This window comes from Aphelocoma coerulescens, chromosome 1, assembly GCF_041296385.1.
Source record: "Aphelocoma coerulescens isolate FSJ_1873_10779 chromosome 1, UR_Acoe_1.0, whole genome shotgun sequence".
Lineage (NCBI taxonomy): Eukaryota > Metazoa > Chordata > Aves > Passeriformes > Corvidae > Aphelocoma > Aphelocoma coerulescens.
The window spans coordinates 64,348,892-64,366,967 of NC_091013.1; the positions used below are offsets into that span (position 1 = coordinate 64,348,892).

General features: G+C 43.5%; 1 protein-coding gene across 2 annotated transcripts in view; it reads right to left on the minus strand.

Annotated features, from left to right (window-relative positions):
* Positions 1–2,850: 2,850 nt before the first annotated feature.
* SIAH3 (siah E3 ubiquitin protein ligase family member 3) overlaps positions 2,851–18,076 on the minus strand; it is a 43,243-nt gene continuing 28,017 nt past the window's right edge. For both annotated transcript variants that reach the window (XM_069010341.1, XM_069010350.1), the window contains exon 2: positions 2,851–3,660. In XM_069010341.1, the coding sequence (XP_068866442.1) occupies positions 3,067–3,660 (594 nt within the window). In that variant the 3' untranslated portion in view covers positions 2,851–3,066. The remainder of the gene's footprint in view (positions 3,661–18,076) is intronic.

Below are 18,076 nucleotides of genomic sequence, written 5' to 3' on the forward strand. Positions count from 1 at the left end.
AAATTAGTTTTAGAAGCCCTGATTTCAGCCCAGCTTCAGCTGCCTTTCAACCATAAGCAGAGCTGTAAAAAGTGTTATAGCATGAGCACTGAAAGAATGCGTGCAAACTGAATTTCCTTGTTGATCCTACTTGCCAGTGTTTTAGGATTTATGTCCTACCATGCAGAATATTTGCTTCACCTTTGCTTTATGGCCATGTAAGGCTGCTCACAGGCTTTGAATTATGACAGAATTAGAATGTCTTCTATGGTAGAAAGTCCTTACATATACCTTAACACATTTGCGCTTCGTGTTGAGATGCCTATGAAAGCTGGATTTAGGCAACAATGTCTCATTTCTCCCCAAAATATATCCTCCTTTTCTTTACTGGGAGTCTTAATGGACAGATTTTCATCAGTACTCCATGTATCTGGACTTCTGAAATCCCTGCCAGAGCTGAGTCTTTGCAGATGTGGAGAAAGCTGATAAATGAGGTTACTTGGTTGCCTTCAGAAAGGAGTGAGGACAATTTAAACAATGGCATCCAGCAGGCACAAGTGTGAGAAGGCAAGAAGTGCCATGGGCTCTGCAAGTCAAAGGGTGAAACCACAGTTAAGAGCTTGAGAATGGGATGAGAAAGGCAGCTATCAGATGAGGGGAGAAGACTGAAAAGGAAATAGAAAAGCTGAACTGTTGGTGTGGCCACAAGAAAGCTCTGGAAGAAGAACACATGGGATGTGAGGAAGGTTATGTTAGGGAGGTCACATTTCCACTATGTCACCTTCAAAACTAGGGTGATGGCAAGAGATGGAGATACCCATTCCAGAGAGCTGGTACTGTCACACTCATCCTGCCAGAAATACACTGGTCCTTTGGCAAGGACCATGCCCCAAAATACCTACATTTCAGTAGATATTTAAAGAAAAAGAGGTTCCAGCTAACAAGAAGTAGATAGACTGAAAAAATGAATAACTAAGGAATACACCTCCCCCTAGAACTTGTGCTCAGTACAAAAGCATCATTACATTTGGTCTCTAGCCCAGTGTACAAAGAGCTCAGGAAGTTAAAGCTAGAGGAACTGCTTTTATTGAGGTTTAATTGCTTTTGCTTTGTTTTAATTCAGCAGCAGAATAATTGTTAGAGGAGCTGGAGAAGCCAGTTTCAGTCCACAAAAACACCAATGATTTATTTATTGCTATCATTTAGGGAAAGGGCAGCATTTGCTGGTTCTGAATATTTAACATCACAGGGAAAAGCCAGCCACTTTGAAGCCTGTGTGTTCCAGTGAAGCGCTGCAAATCAGTATGCCACCCTCAGCCCCCTACATTCTGAGCTGGGAGAGTTGGGAAGCTGTGCTCCAGTGCATTCTTACAGAGACTGAGACTTCCTCAGACCTCAGCTTTTGTGGCCATGAGCAGCCTGTTGAAGAGACCCTTGCCCTTCTCTGACCTGCTGTGAAAGTCCAGGTAAGGAGGTAAGGTGCATCTATGCCTCAGAAGACATTTACCCGCATGGCATTCATCTCAGGAAAACTGCAATTCATTTTACTTCATGCATCATTTATAATAATTCTCAGGAGAGCAACTGGTGGGAGAGATCAGCACCAGTGTTTTTGCCTACCCAAAGCTAGAGTGAGATGCATTTTGAAACACTGAAGGACTGTTCTTAGCTTGTTTTCCCCCTCTCCTTGGTTTTCCAAGGGACTCAAGCTATGAGCCTCAGTCTCTCTAGCTACTAATTGACCCAACCCACCAGATGTTTCTTGAAAAAGCATTCAGGAGCAGCCAGACCACAGCCACACACAGACAGAAGGGAAAACAGGAAAAGACAGTTTCCCATGCTTCTCATGTGTCACACTATCTGTTGAGCCCCTTCCTTTAACACGTCACCTACCACAGTGGGATTTCACCACTGCTGTTGACTGTGGAGGAAACAGGCCTGACTGCAGATGGGAATGAGTGACAGGAGATGGCCAGCACCTGCCTCCAACTCTCCCCCAAGGAACCATCCAAGGGAGAAGGTTGTGTCTTTTTGTGACCATTGCTGTTTGTGAAACACCCTCAGGAGAAGAAAGTGACAGTCACCCCTCACCCTTCCCTCTGCAAGATGTATGGAAGGGAAAAAACATTGAGTTTCTTTTTAAAGGAGTGCATTTCAAATCTCATCACCAATTTGCAAACAGATATTCTGTCTATATTGCTTTAAATCAATGTTTAGCAGCACAAACTGAGGGTCTAATTGTCACAGAATTCAATAGCAAGATCAGTACCCAGCTTAGGACCCTTCTTATTTTTTGTTATCTGAAAATCTCTTTTTGAATGCTTAAGGAAATAGCAACTAAAAAGATGAATGCCCCAATGGCTGTGTATGGTTATATCCATCCTATGGCCAGACCGTCTAGCAATCTCTCCCTGATGTTTATGATACAAGGGTGAGTTTTAACTACGCTGACAGTGATCACCCCACTAGCTGTCATTCCTGATTTAATGCAGGATGAGGCTTCCCAGCCCACTGCTCAGCAGAAGGGGTGACTTTTTCTTCTAAGCTTTCACTGTTTGGGTGGTGAAGTTGTTTCCTCAGAAGCCGAAGGGAGCTCTGAAACTGCCAGCTCTCACAGGGCTTGGTTGTGCCCACAGTATAGAAGTTAAATCACCATCACTAATATGGAAACCTGAGTGCTCTTGTCCCTTAACAGAGTACTTGGCCTTTCATCAGGCACAGGCTCCTCCTGCCAATTAGGCAGGCAGCGAAGGAAACGTATTTGCATAGCATGGTCAGACCAAAGGTTTCTGCAAGTCACCCTGGGGCACTTTTCATTAACAAATGTTGTTTCCAGTGCTGCTGGAGGATGACAATAAATTGATTAGCCTCTTTAAAATTTCTCATAAAATTGTATTAGCAAAACAGTAAATACATGACACAGGGACCGTAACCACGGGATGTTTACATAATGCCCACTGTGGACGAGTACTAAATACCATAAAAGACCTGAGACCCCCCCCAAAAAGTCCGTGAGTTCTGGCTCTCAGAAGGCAGCTAGAGCACCATTGTTGTTGCTGTTGTTCCTCCTCCTTTTCCTCCTCCCCCTCACATTTCAGCTTCAGAGCTGTGCACTTTGCTGGTGGTTATTGCAATTCCTATTGCTAGGCTTCCGTTGTCAGAAAAGAGTTGAGCCAGGGAAGTGTTCAGCACAAGGCAGTCCCCATCTGAAATGACAGAGTCAACACACTCCAGTATCGACCTGGGGGTTGCCTCCCACTTGAGGCGCCTCTGATTCCTGTTGAGCTCCAGCCGGTAGGTGAAGTTGTCGGCTTGGGTGGGTGTGCCGATCAGCATCATCGTGGCGAAGAACTGGGGGTGGCCCTCGTACTTCTCCTGCTTCCTGAGGACCAGCAGAAACTGGTGGCCAAGGCAAGAGTGCATGATGATCCAGTCCGTGGGTGCGGGCAGGTGCATGTCTGTGGCCAGGAAGACAATCTCTGCGCCCTGAAGGATGTTGATGCGGTGGGTCTGCCTCAAGTGGGACACCACCACCTCCAGGTGCCCTTCCCACTGGCAGGAGAAGAGCGGGCACGTGCAGGGAACCAGCTGGGGGTCGTGCACTGCTTCGTGGTGATGGCAGGGAGGAAGGACGCCTTGCTCTGTGGACACCTGCGCAGCTGCACAGCGGGTCGGTGCATACTACAGGAAGAGAGAAATTACATGTGAGAACAAGTGGGCCAGAAACCAGCGCAGATATGCAAGGTGCAGATCCCACAGACATCAGTCATCCATACTCCACCTAAAGCAGCATCAGTGGGAATGCAGGGAACTCAGCACTCCGAGGATCAGAGGCAGTCCTGACCTGGATCTGCACAGCAACAGGAGAAGGCAGTTGCATTCTTCTCCAGGAGAAGAGACAAACTGTTTGCGTCATCATAAGTCACTTCAAATGAAAATGATGTATGTGTTTAAAGACTGATTTCATTAGTTCAGGGGGAAAAAATCTGATTAAAAGGAAAAAACAACCCAACAAAGCAAGGACAGCATGGAGCATTTTATATAGTTAAGACTCTTGCTGCTCAGAACAAGGGGATGAAATATGTATGGCATTATTATTCTTTAATGAAACATACGGGCAAATACAGGCATTTTTCCTGAAACAATAGGCTTTATTACATCCATAATTTGTGAAATAAATGTCAGTTTTTATTGTATATGATACCGTCACTACTTTTTTCGGTCAATGCATTTGTGCCTAATTGATGCTCTTACCGCAATAAATCTTAAATTATTCTCAAAGGTGATTGGATGGCAAATTTAGGGCATTTTAATACTAATTTAAATTTGGATTAAGGTGGGGCAGCTTGCTAAAAAGGCAGCAGCTCTTTCTGAAGAATTCCACGTGAGGACTAAAAAGCAACCTGTTCTGCCTCTCTCAAGTGGATGTTGTTGAAGGGAAATAAGTCATACTCAGCCAAAAGTGTATTCACATGTAATGTTATTCAGGAAGAGTAATGTCTCTCCACAGTAACTGTGTGCATAGACAAACCCTAAGGCACAGGCATGCTGGTCATGATTCATCTTACCCAATTTTAAGTATTTACTTCAGCCACCCAAGACAAAAACCTGGTTACCTGGGACTGTCTCTGCAGCCTGTAGAGTGAGGCATCCCTTAGAGTGCAGGACTCAGATCTTAGCTAGAGTAGTTCACCTTCTAAAGGTGACACCAGCTGATGCCAGAGAGACTGAGATCCACTCTGTCTAATTGTGCCTAAACTTTGGCTGTTTAAACTTTTTTTCTCTCTGAACTCCTCTTATAAGGGTACATCTCTTATATCCATTAATAGGAGTATGTACATATATATGTACATTTTGCTTTAGCACATGTCCTAGGAAGATAAATGTAATTCCCTAAATACTGCTCCATGTCCCCTCATTTTAATATATGTACCCAAAATGACATGAACTATTTTCTAACATTCAGCAGCTGTTCTCCTCCATGCCACATCCAAGTCATAGCAGATTTGGGATTCTTGAGCAGAGATTTGTTTTATATAGGGCCAAGCATAATCCCATGTAACAGGTGGTAGATTTGCTGCAAAGGGTGCATTGTCTCATCTCATTATGGATACCATGAAGCCTTTCAGTACAGCCTTGCTGTAAGCAGTTTTTCCCACCAGAACCCATACATTTCTTTACAGGATTTTTTGGAAGGCAATCTCTTGGGTAAACTGTCCTAACTCTCAGATGACCAGGGCTTCCTTGCCAACCAGGATGACAATTCCATCCATTCTCATTGTGTCAGTAGCTGCCAAAGGACGTGATGGATAGAGCAGGGTTGTGATTGCTGTTGCTGTGAAATTCATGTCTCTTCCCAAGGCACTGGATGTCAAAGGGAGCTTTTTCTTCTTCCTCTGGCATTTGATATGAAGAATAATTGACTAGTTAAGCCTTACTATTGAAACTGGCAGCTTTTTCTTTTGACAATTATTACTTCAGTAGTACTGTTCTACTTTTCCCTTCCTCATATTTTATTTGTTTTGCTGTATAAAATTCAAGAATATAAACTTCCAAAGAAGATAATGAATTGAGGACAGATAAACGACTATCATGGTCTGGGAAATAAAACAGGTCATTATAAACTAATCAAGGTTTGTGGCTTTAGCTGCCTGCTTATCGCAGTGGGATTACTGGTTCACACTTAATTCTACATTAATTTTTGCATCCCATTAGGATGAAAGTTATGGTTAATTTAAACTCTTTTTGGTGAAGGAGGCTACTGCAATGGCAGATCATAAAACCTTTTTAAAAAAAATCCCTGAAATGCTAATTGCCTCATAAAATGAATTTTAATCTCCCAATCTAATACAGTGGGTGTGAGCAATTACCTTCTCTCACCAAACTGTTAATGCAACATTAGTGATTATACTAATTAAAACTAATGAACTCATACTCACATGCTGATAAACCTCTCAGCCACTTGACAAGTTCCAGCCTTCTATCAGTTTTATTTAACTCCCCTTTTGGAAGATGAATCTTAAATTAACCTCTTGACTAACATTCAAAATTAGGTTTTGAAATTTGAAGCTTTATAGACTGTGTATAATTCTTCTCCAAAGATTACCAGAGTCAGAGAAACCATTTCCACTGAGGATGTAATTGAATTTAGAAATGCATTCTCCTAATTTGAGAAGCATGGGGAGCATGATAGCTCATTCATCTAAACTGCATCCAAGGTAAGAAAATACAAATATCTTCAGAAATCTCTTTATGACAAACATGTTTCTATGGCTCAGGAACTGGAAAAATAAATTACAATGAGCAACTTAAACAATATATCTTTCTTCTTTCCTAAACAAATGAATGTTTGTGTGTGTAAACATAACTGTGAATTCCCTTTTACAACTCACATTTCTGAAATATTTCCACAAATCACTTCAACAAAGGATTTCTGGTCTAACTTTGTTCAGTTCAGGTTTACTGAAAATTCTGGAAACCCAGCACAAACCACGTGATCTATTTTTATTCTCTGACTTAGTAAGAACCATGTTCAAAATCTGGCTTCTGAATTGTTCAACATTCCTGTTTCAAAATTCTAAATTTGTATTATTTTGAAAGAAACATTTAATAATTCCCTTTCACAGAAAAAAAGAAGAAGCCTCAGAGAAAAATATTATTTTACATTTACTTTTGAGGTATGAGTGTAACTATCAGGGTGTTTGTGCTCTTCTTGGTCATTCATATGGCTGTGAATTGAAATGCTAAAATTGAAATTCAAAACAGGCAAAAAATGGTCACCTTGAGTGTATTTAAATGCTTGAATAAATATTTATGAAGTTATTCCATGTTTAATCTGCTCCAGTGTTTACTTTCTACCATTTATTGCCCGATTACCTAATAAAATTAGGTTTATTATATTGTTGTCAGTCCAGTATTATTCTCAATTATCTTTTAGCCTGTTGGCCAGTTTCAATCAAATTGAATGATGGGATGGAATTCTCAAATGCTTTAATTTTCAACCATGTCTGAGAGAAGAGGCACCAGGGTAGAGCAGTATGACCCTTTCATGTCTCCAGGGAGGAACAGCTTGCCACGTGGGCAGTATTACATTGACAGATAGGAGTGAACCTAAACAATGGCAGGTCCCAAATGGATTATAGACACCAGAGAACCCACATGAGACTGTCTTTATGAACAGGAGAAAAGGCTTCAGCCAGAGTGCTCCTCATTAGACACAACATAATCTCACTACGAGGCACCAAACCACAGGAAACCAGGCTCTGCTGCTCATAGAAAAATTTCTTTTTAATGATGCAGCTTATTACAGAGCAGTGCTTTTTAAGAACAAGTAATTTGGCAAAGAGCAATTTATAAACACACAGTGCTTTTCTTATGGAAAAAGCCCCCAACCAAACGATGACTAGATTGGGACTGGGACACAGGTTTTCTGCTAAAAATGCAGCAAATTGCTTTAGATGTGACACATTTGTTCTACCTTTGATGTCTGAAGAGTAGGTCCCTAACTCTGAAGACTATAAGCTCCTTTTATAGCCCACGCAGAGCCCTGGAGTGCAATTCATTTGATTCCAAGAGGTGCTGAAGGAACATCCCCTGGACACCCTCTCTACATGCAGACAGGACCAAACCCATCCTCAGCACAGACCCACAGATGTTTTACTGGTTTCTAGACAACAAACAGAAGGACAACCTTATTTTAGTCAGGAAAGAGCTGTACCTCTGTGGGCTTCTCCTGCTGTGCCAGAGACAATGCAGCCCATGGAGACAGAAATGGATGCCTGTTCACATGAGGGTGTAAATCCACTGCTCCTTATTATCATTACAACTCCAACGACAGGATAGAAAATTCAGGGAAAGTATAAAGGGTAGGTCCAAGAGTTAAAAGTCTCCAAGAGGTAAAGAATACACAAACATATATCAGAGTCTGCAGCTGCAAAGCTGAGGCACCCACCCATGAGACAGGGCTTTGCTATTTCTCCTTATGCCCTCAGAGACCTTTTGTGTTTGAACTAGTGAAGTCTTTAGGTCAGCTATGGTGAAAATAGTGGAAACAGACTCAGCAACCCACACTGCACTTCTGCTGGTTGAGCTCACAGCCCTGTGGGGCGCAGGCACTGGATACACCACCATTCCTCAAGCCCTGCTTCTCTACTGCACATTGGCACAGCTTCAGCAGAGAGAGCAAATGCAGCTGCTGCCCTGAGCAGCCAAATGCCCTGCCATTGAAGTTCTGGCTTAAAAATGGTGAATTTGCTCAAAATAAACAGTGCAGAGTGAGAAAGGGTTACAAGCAGTCCTCCCATCCCATGGGGGAGGGCCTGGACACTGATGACCTGGAGTATAAGGAGGGTGAGTAGCACCACCATATTGTAAAAGAATAAACATTGCTCAGGTCTTCAGAGTAAAGGTTAAGTGTCACCTTTCAGCACTTTCCAGTGTTCCTCACTGTTATACTAGAAACCTGGATGTTTCATTCATACTTTTACTTACTGTAATGCATGTAATGTGCAAAAATCAGCCTTTTGCATCCCTGTGAACAGCGCCAATGCGTGCCGAGAGCACCCCAAGGAAGGAGGACAGGGGCTGGTTCACTGCCCAGTAAATAAGGGTTTCTGACAGCAAAGCAGGTGCTGCAAATAATCCTCCTTTTCCAGACACTTCACACCCGTGCAACTGCATTTTCTCCAGGGGTCACAAACACTTTGCAAACACTCATTAATTCACCCATTCACTGGGCTCTTTGCTTGGGGCAGTCAGTGGTGTTGTCTGAAGGCCACCACGGTGGGGCTTCTGAGCAGGGCCACAGAGAAAACTGCAAAGATGTAAATAAAGCCACTGGACACTCCGGCACAAACCAGAAGACAGTGCTTCCTCTCTACCACAGTCCAACCTTAGCACACCCTGAGACACTGCAAACTAATCCTCCTCCCAAGAGGAAACTACTCCTTCCATGTATCCAAACTCTTTCCTCTTCATCCACATCTTTCTTGGCTGGGTTATGGGAGGTAAAATGGCAGTATTATATCTCACTTTAGGGTCAAAGAATTTAGGCACAGAGAGATTAAATATCTAAGTGTACTGACCATATTTTGTTGTCCATCTTATATCACCCAATCCCTGATTTTTCATAGTAGAACTGCCTCCTAGAGCACTTGATATTTTCAAAATCCACCCTCCATTAACCTTGGCTGCAGCTACAAGTGGTTTGACTACCTGAAAATCAGGTCTGAGTCTTGGCAAGGCGAGCTTCCTCACAGCTACAGGAACTCCTTAATAATGTGCTATTATTTACCTCATCTCCTCCACCACCCTGCCTGTGACAAGGAACAACAAGAGATGCAGTCACCCTGTAGGTAGGCAAGCAACTGGAAACGAGCCGTGAGACCGCAGTGGATTTTTGACGTAAAGATTTCCGCAGACAAGGAGGGACCCCGGCCTGTGGCTGTGGGATTGCTTTGAGTGAGCAGCTTGCAGGGTTTACAGCAACTTTCAGCAACCGTGGCAACTTCTAGGTTTCTGCTGAAACAAATTGGCATTTTCTTTGCCAGTGAAATGTGCCATTTATTCAGTTTTCTTACTGTCTTCCTCCTCTTTCTTGGCTTCTCAGGGACTGACTGCTTCTCCTCATCTGTACGGAAACTGCCTCAAATAATTTTCTAATCCTCAGCTTCTTTCTGCCTCACAAAAGCTTTGCCACCCACTAACATCCACCTCCACATTACTTACACCCACCTCACAGGGACAGAAGCTCAAAAGAACTATAAAGGTGACATGAAGAAAGTAGTGAGTCTTTTAATCCTGGTCTCCATTTAATTTATCTTCTGCTCTTTTTTAATATGCTAATGAGGTTTTTTAAATCTTTCAGATGAAAGAAAAGAGGAAAAAACCCAACCCCCTCAACTTATTTTGTCAAAAGCTGTACTTTCATATCTGAAATTAAGAAATCCAAGCCAGGGCTCATGTTGGGGATTTATTTAAAATTTTAATTACACAAAATCCTGTTCATTATGAATGCATCAGTTGAATTTCTTAAGTACTGAATATTAGTTGCAGCTTTGGCAGAGGAAGGATTTGTTTTCCCTACTATCAAATGGCAGTGAGAGGACAACTTCAAGCTCATTTTACTAATCTCACTTTGCAAAATAATCAGGCAGGACTTGGTGACACAGCACACGGGATGTGTGAATGGCTGTCCTCATGCTAATTACACACCTCTGAGCATGCAGAGAAAATACAGCTTTAGTACATGTCCACGCTGCACCACACACTTGTCTCTATCAGACGAACCTAACTTTTAGATGAAGCCACATATGTATAGAGGTATTTTGGAAAAAAACCCACTGGTTTTGTGATAGATCTAGCAAATCTATGATTCAGCATTTTAAATGTATCCCAGGTGGAAAGAGAGATGTTATTCTCAAATTAAATCCTCCTGCTTTCTTTTCAAAAATCATTTTTATCAGCATTAACTGTCATGCACTCCTGAAGTGCAAGCAAAAAACTTCCATAAACTCGACCTTCTTCAATATATTGAAAACAATGTAATTATAATGAAATATAAACAGGATCCACACTAAAACATTTCAGTCCATAGATGCTTTCTGAGAGAGACATATGGTTGGCTGCAGCAAGGTCATGCTTTCCAGCTCTCCTACTTCAAAACTAGGTTTGATGAACCCTTTCAAGCCCAGATGGACACCAAAACTTCCCATGTTTCAAACTGAAGGGAGATGAACCACCTTGCTGGCCCTCAGCCAATGCTGCAGCAGGGTCATGGACACCCAGGAAAATGATCCCTATTTAGCTGCTGTGTTTGATGGATCTCACCTGAGATCACTTTCCATGCTCTCTTTGAGAAATAAAATACACAGAGTAGATACAGGCAAAACCATGTGCATGGGCAATTCCTGTGGAGCATCCGGCAGTTATTTGCTAGTCCAAATAAAAAGCTACGCTGGAGGGTGGGACATGCCCTTGGGACCTGACTTGCAACTTGTATTCTCTCTGCTGCATTTTAGGACTGGGTGCAGTGCAGGGACAGCAAACCATAGCACAGTGTATCTGATGCTGCATTGCAACTGCTGATGCACTGGGGCATGCAGATATTTGCCATCTTTTCTTTGGACTAGAAGAAGATTTTATGCCTTGATTTAAGCAAAGGTGATGCCTCTAAATGCCATCCCCTTTGGCCACACAAGGCAAGTATCAGAAGCCAAGGCACACACTACCAGCTCTTTCTCCAGAAGGGCAGGGTGCAACTACTGTTTATCAGCAGCTTGTTCATGAGACACTGCTGATCCTGGCTCTGGGTGAGAGAGTGAGCAGCCCGCATATGTACGAAAGAGATAATCAAAAATGCAGAGTTATCTGAAGATTTGCTTCATCCTTTATCCACTTTGTATTTTGGATAAAGCCTGCTCACAAAATGCAAAACCATTGTAGGCTTTAATTAAAAGTAAAGTGATAAAGCACTTCCAAGCTGCATCTGCTCTGTCTGATAGGGAAGGCAGAGTTCACAAGAGCCCTATATCTGACCTGTTGATTTTGTGGTTTACATTCACACTGAAAAATAAATTAATATGGAAAAGAATTAAAAAAAAAAAAAAAAGAAAGAAGAAATTATTGCCCACTGTGCTCATAAACTTAGCAGTTCAGACTGCCTCTAAATAACTCGTCATTTGATATTCATTTACAAGTTACTACAGTAACAGCATGTCTCCAAGAGAAGCAGATTTGCTGGTGTCCTCTGAGATAATTAGAGCAAATCCACCCTGAGAAAATCAAAATTCTCCCCTTCCATCAGACGATCTCCAGCTATCACAATTACATGGCATGTAAATCCATTAACTGCTCTTTCAGAGATACATCCCAGGAGTGCCAAAGGATGGCACAAACATTACCAGTCTGCTGGAAGGAGAGAAGGGATGACGTGGTGGTTGTTGAGCAAGCCCGCAGCCTCTCTTGGTGGGACCAGTGTCTCCAACCCCATCTATGCACCCCTCTGGCCAAGGATTTGCTCTGTGGTCTATGTCACATTGCTCTGACAGCTGTCACAGGGCAATGTGCAACTAAGCCTGTGCCAGACAGGTCACAAGGAAGTGCAGATGCTGGGCTGGGAGGGAGCACAGGGCTGCAAACCCTGTCTCCTTGTCCTGTCTCTCAGGCTGTGCCTGTGTATACACCTCTGTAGCAGTCACTGAGCAACGTATGAGCCATAAAACACCGACATTTTTAGTTAAGACTTTCTCCTGAGAGCTGTTTCTGAGGAAATGCAAGGGTGTCTTAAAGTCATGCCTCTCTCCCTCTTGCTGAGGCAATGCTGGTTCCAGCAAGCAATGGGCATTTCAAACCCACCCACAATGGCCTGGTGTGGTGGGGGTCACACTCAGGTTATACAAGAGGGGGAAATAAATTGTTTCCAGCTCAGAGTAACTCTCCATTCCCCTACACATCTCTGCCCCTTCTCCACTAATGACCTTCACCTTGCTCTTGCTCTGGGTACCTTGTGTGTAAGTGTGTCACTGAAAGAAAAGTCTGCCTGTTACAAGACGATCCAAAATTCATTTTTATTCCACTGTCAGATGAAAGTTTGTCTTGAATTTGTGTAGTCAAGCTTAAGAAAGGGGGAAAAAATCACAAAACAACCCAGAAAATCCATGTGAGCTGTTAGCTTTGGGCATGAAAAACAAATGGCAAGTCTGGGTAAATTAATTTAGTTTGTGTAATGTATGCAAATTCTTCATTGATATATTCTTTGCAGCAAGGAAAGGGGCATTTCTCTGGGAACACTTGGCTTGTGTCTCAAATACTTCTTTTAATTTTGTGTAAATCATAGCCTGTTCCTTCTTCATCCTCCCCCTCAAATTCTCAAAGAATAGCTCTTCTAGAAGTTTTCTTTGCATGGGGAGGATGCAGGTAGAAAGAAAGAACAGAAAGGGAGGTTCAGCTTAGCCAGAGAAGACAATGTTCCATCGCTATTAATAGAGTGGAAGTTTAAAGGATTTTGTTAAAAAATACAAAAAACCCCCCAAAAATAAAACTAAAATCCATAACAATCTTCTAAGTTAATACTCCTGCTTATGGAAAGTTACTGTCTATCCAATCCAGGAGAGGTTGAGTCAGTCAGTCTCCATGCTGCGCCTCCTGCAGCACTGCTGTTTTCGGGGGAATGCCCTGGCATCCCCTAGCCTGCTGGCACCTGCCTTCTGACCTCCTGTGCCAGCAGCAAGAGGGAGTGTAGGACCACAGAAACACAGAGGGTTTGGGGTAGAAGGGACCTTTGAAGATCATCTAGTCCCAATACCCTGCCATGGACAGTGACATCTGTCACTAGACTAGGTTTCTCAAAGTCCCATCCAAACTGGCCATCAATAATTCCAGGGATGGGGTATCCCCACAGCTTCTCTGGACAACCTGTTCCCCTGTCTCACTATCCTCACAGTAAAGATTTTCTTCATGTCTAATCTAGACTTGCCCTCCTTCAGTTTAAAACTCTTATTTCTTGTCCTGTTACTACAGGCCTTGGTAAAAAATGTCTCTTCATTGCTTTTATCAGCCTCTGTTATAAACTGAAAAGCTGCAATCAGATCTCCCTGGAGCATTCTCTTCTCCAACCCCATCTCTTTCAGCCTGTCTGCACAGGAGAATTGCTCCAGCCCGTCTTCACAGGAGAATTGCTACAGCCCTCTGATCACCTTCATAGCCCTCCTTTGGATCTGCTCTAACCAGTTCACATCCTTCTCGTGCTGGGAACCCCCAGAGCCCAATGCAATATTCCAGGTACGGTCTCACAAGAGTGGAGTAGATGGGCAGAATCACCTCTTCTGACCTGCTGGTCATGTTTGTGTTTATACAGACCAGGATATGGTCAGCTTTCTGGGCTGCAAGTGCATATTGCTGAGTCATATCTGATTTTATATGGACAGGTACCCCCAAGACCTTTTCCACAGGACTGCTCCAAACCCATCCACCACTCAGCCTGTATTGATACCTGGGACTGACCTGACCCAGGTGCAGGGCCTTGCACTTGAACTTCATGAGATTCACAAGGCCCTGCTCCTCAAGCCTGTCAAAGTCCCTTTGGATAACATCTCTTCCCTCAAGTGAATCAATGGCACCACTCAGCTTGATGTCCTCTGCAAACTTGCTGAGGGTGCACTGATCTCACTGCCTACATCATTGATGAAGATATTAAATAGTATTGGTCCCAGGATGGACCCTTGTGGGACACACCAGTCATTACTGGTTTCCACTTGGATATTGATCCATTGACTGTTACTCTTTGGATGCTGCCCTCCAGTCAATTCCTTATCCATCTAACAGTCCATCTGTCAAACCTGTACCTCTCTCCAACTTAGAGTTAAGGATATTGGGGGGGATTGTATCAAAAGCCTTAGAGAAGCTGAAATAGATGGCAACCATAACTCTTCCCTTGTCTGCGGATGCAGTCACTCCATTTAGGAAAGCTACCAAAATAGTCAGGCATGATTTGTCTTTGGTGAAGCCATTTGAGCAGTCTCTAATCACACCCCTGCCTTCCACAGGTTTTGACATCTTCCAGGAGGATCTGCTCTGTGATTCTACTAGGCTTTGAGGTGAGGCTTACTGATTGGATATCACCAGGGAATGATGAGGTTGTTCATGGGGAAAACAGGCACAATCAGAGGTGAGAGACCCATTACCCAGCAGAGCTGCAGTCCCTAGAGTCTAGTTATTTTTAAAGTCAGAAATCCATTAGCATAGACTATGCAGCTCTGGCTGCAGCACCACAGGCTCTTTCTATCAGCCCTGGTCTCTCTGGTTCTCCATTCTAAAATTCCCTCCTTCAGTGCAAGTGTAGCACCAGGAAAAGGGGGCAGCGGGCCACTTTCCTTATTCAAAGCCATTCTCACTCTGATGTCCCTCCTCACACCCTCACTTTTCTTGTGGCAAGGTTTTATGTTTTAACTTCAGCCAGGTCCTCCCCATGCAGGCAGCTTAAAACTGTTCTTATAAACTTGTCAGGATGTACAGTACTCTATAACTTGCACATCATAAAAGTGAGTAATTTTACAACTATTCTGATACACTTATGGATTTTGAGGATTTGACAGCGGGGTAGATTTTTAAAATTTATTTTCAGCTTTCTTTAGAGAGCTTTTTAGAGAGCTTTCTGTGTGACATTATAAATGAGACCACTCATTTCATCACTCCGAAGATGTTTCAGCCTTTCCTTCCCAGGACAAACTTCTCTCCTTCTTCCCAAAGGGCTGCACAGAGGAAGTGTAGTTTCTCAGGGATGGGATGGAGGGAACATCTGCTCCCCATCTCTCACACTGAGACAGATTCAAGAGAGGGCAACAGCCTCAGTACCCTCCGAGGGTGCCCTCAGGCCACTGAGATTCCTGCTGCAATCCCTGCTCCCTGTTGGGATGCGACCCTGCAAGGAACTGCGTCAGTCGGGGTGAGCAATGTATCCCCTGCTGGTTTCAGATAGGGCTGGGAGAGCTCCGGGCAGCCCTCCAGGATCAGACTTAACAAGCAGGAATGGCTGTGTGGTGTTTTGTGCAGTCTGTCTTGACAAAAGCATGAATAATGGGTGAAGTGACTGTAAGAGGGACACCCACACTCCCAGGAGGAACCACTCAACTGTTTCTACAACTTCACCAGCAGCTTCTTGCTCAGTGAAGGTTGTTAGGTACCTTTATGCCCCTGTCAACAGAGCTTCCATCTGTTTTTAAACCCTTTCATTTCCCTCCTTTGTACCATATAAGTGTGCAGTGATGGCTTACCCTCTAATTTCCAAATCCATAGTGAGTCCATGCTAATTCAGAATAACATCTTTTAGACCCACGGGGTTTGCAAAGACTCTGAGGATAATGTTCAGCAGAAGAACCACCTGTGACAAACAACTGGCTAAATTTTGGGCAGAATTTGCCTCATCTAAATGTATATGTCTAAAAGATCAACATGTTCAAATCTGACCTGCTCATCTGAAGCTCCCTTAATAACAGAGATAAGATGTACCTTCACAGAGAAATTCATCATCCCTGTCTTGAATGTGTCCATCTTCAGGGAAAGATGAAATTACCCTGAGCACCTGCAGGAGATGTTCACTTCTCTTCCTTGGCTGGGAAGTGGAGCTGGGGTCACTGGCCCACAAGTGGACATTGGGCTTGCAAAGTTTCACCACGTTCAGTATATCAGGAGAGTCACTCAGACTCTGAGTAGCAAGGGTGTCAGGACACAGCCACTGCGACTGTTTAATGGGTGATTATGAGCTGCCTATTTGCCTAATGCAGAAAATCCCTTGAGCTGACACATTTTCTTCCCAGCTAAGGGCTGGTCATCTTAATTTTCAGGCCTCTAGATTTAACAGTGAAATAAAACTAATTTACAGCTCTTGCCATTAGGAGGACAAATTTTCATCTCTGTCCTTCGGGTGAGATGCACTATAACAAATGAATGATTACTGACCCATGATACCTATTAGAGATTGCAGTTGGGTCATCTCATCTGTTGTTTTAACACAAGCAGGGCTATGACAAAAATTGAATTGATAATGAGATGGACACTGCCTTTACCACAGGCTCTTTCTAGAATTACATGTGGGAAAAGCTCAGTGCCAACAGGACCTCGAGCTGTGGGCCCAAATTGCAGAGCCTAGCAGGACTTTCCACTTGCACAGGCTTCCTCCCATTGCTACCTGGAAGTGAAATCTAGCTGCCACATACTGGAATTCATAGAGGCAAAGCAGAAGTTAGCCATGTGCTTACTTGGCCCTTTTCCCTCTGTCATTGCCTGCAGCTAAATTGCCCACCAAAGAGGTTTTGAATCAAAAGGAGGTAAGTGCATAGGACAGTTTGCTCCCAACAGCAGCCACCATGACAGACTCCTGTGTTCTTAGTCTGATGCTGATTGAAGACCAGTCCCTGCTGTCAAGTAACAAAGCTGGTCTCCTTCGAAAGCATCCTCAGTGCAGGGAAACCAATAGCTTCCAAGTTTTAGGGGAAATATTGAAGAATGGATAACCTGACTTTGAGCTGTGTGAAGGCAAAATTAGACCCTAGGAATTCTGCACAGTCTCAAGCTCAAGACACACATATTTGGCTTCTTCTCAGACCCTCCTGCCCCCAGACAGATTGTGGAGGCATCACACCTGCACAACAGCACCCATCCTGGTCTGAGCCTGTGCTCCAGCTGCACTCTGGGTCAACCTTCTCTGATCCAACAGCATTGCTCTCCTCCCTGCAATCTACCCTGACTCTCCAGCCTTTCTAAATTGCATGACACAGTACCCTGGCCTTGTCTCACATACTGAAGGAAAGAAAATTGTAATAATTGCCTGCCACTTAATCAACTAATAGTGATTAGTTGACTTGTTCTTGTTTTGTTGTTCCAGTCTTAAGATGGAAAGCTGTCCCACTGTCTTTCACTCCTAGAGGTCTGTCCACACTGTCACAGAGCAAATCTGCAGACACAGAAAGTACCACCTCTACTTTGCTTTCCACATGAGCTTTCTCCCCATTCATTTCTGCTGCCTATTTTACATGAAGATCTGCTTTAGCTTTCGGGCTTGCTCCAGCACCATTTGCTAAAATTATATCAAGTATTGATTGTAACAGATATATTAAGGGGCAATGTTATTGAGGATACATTAAGTAAATGGAGGAGCAGATCCATGCTGCTTTCTTCCTTTCACCAGAATGGCAATCAGCAGCAGCAGAGCTGTACAGGGTCTTAAACAGCTGTGGCTTGAACCAGCCAGAGATCATCCAAATTAATAGACTGTGGAGAAGACTGGGTGCTGTGTTAAGTGCTGTGGGCCTGGTAGTGCCCTTGGGTACAGAGTACATACATAGATGGTCTTGTGAAATGAGAATGGTTTAAAGAAAAAAACCCTTGTAATTCAAGGCCCTCAGCATTCTGGTGATCTGCCATACTGATCCACATTTCACAGTCACTTATTACCGCTCAATATTTAATTTCCTTTGTACTTAGAAAGGTGCCAAGCCCAGGTGACAGTGATGTCTGGCTACTATTTTTCAAGTCATGTAACTCAGGCAGTGAAGTAGAAAGGACAGTAAGAGAACAGCAAAGGGGAGGCATAGTCACAACT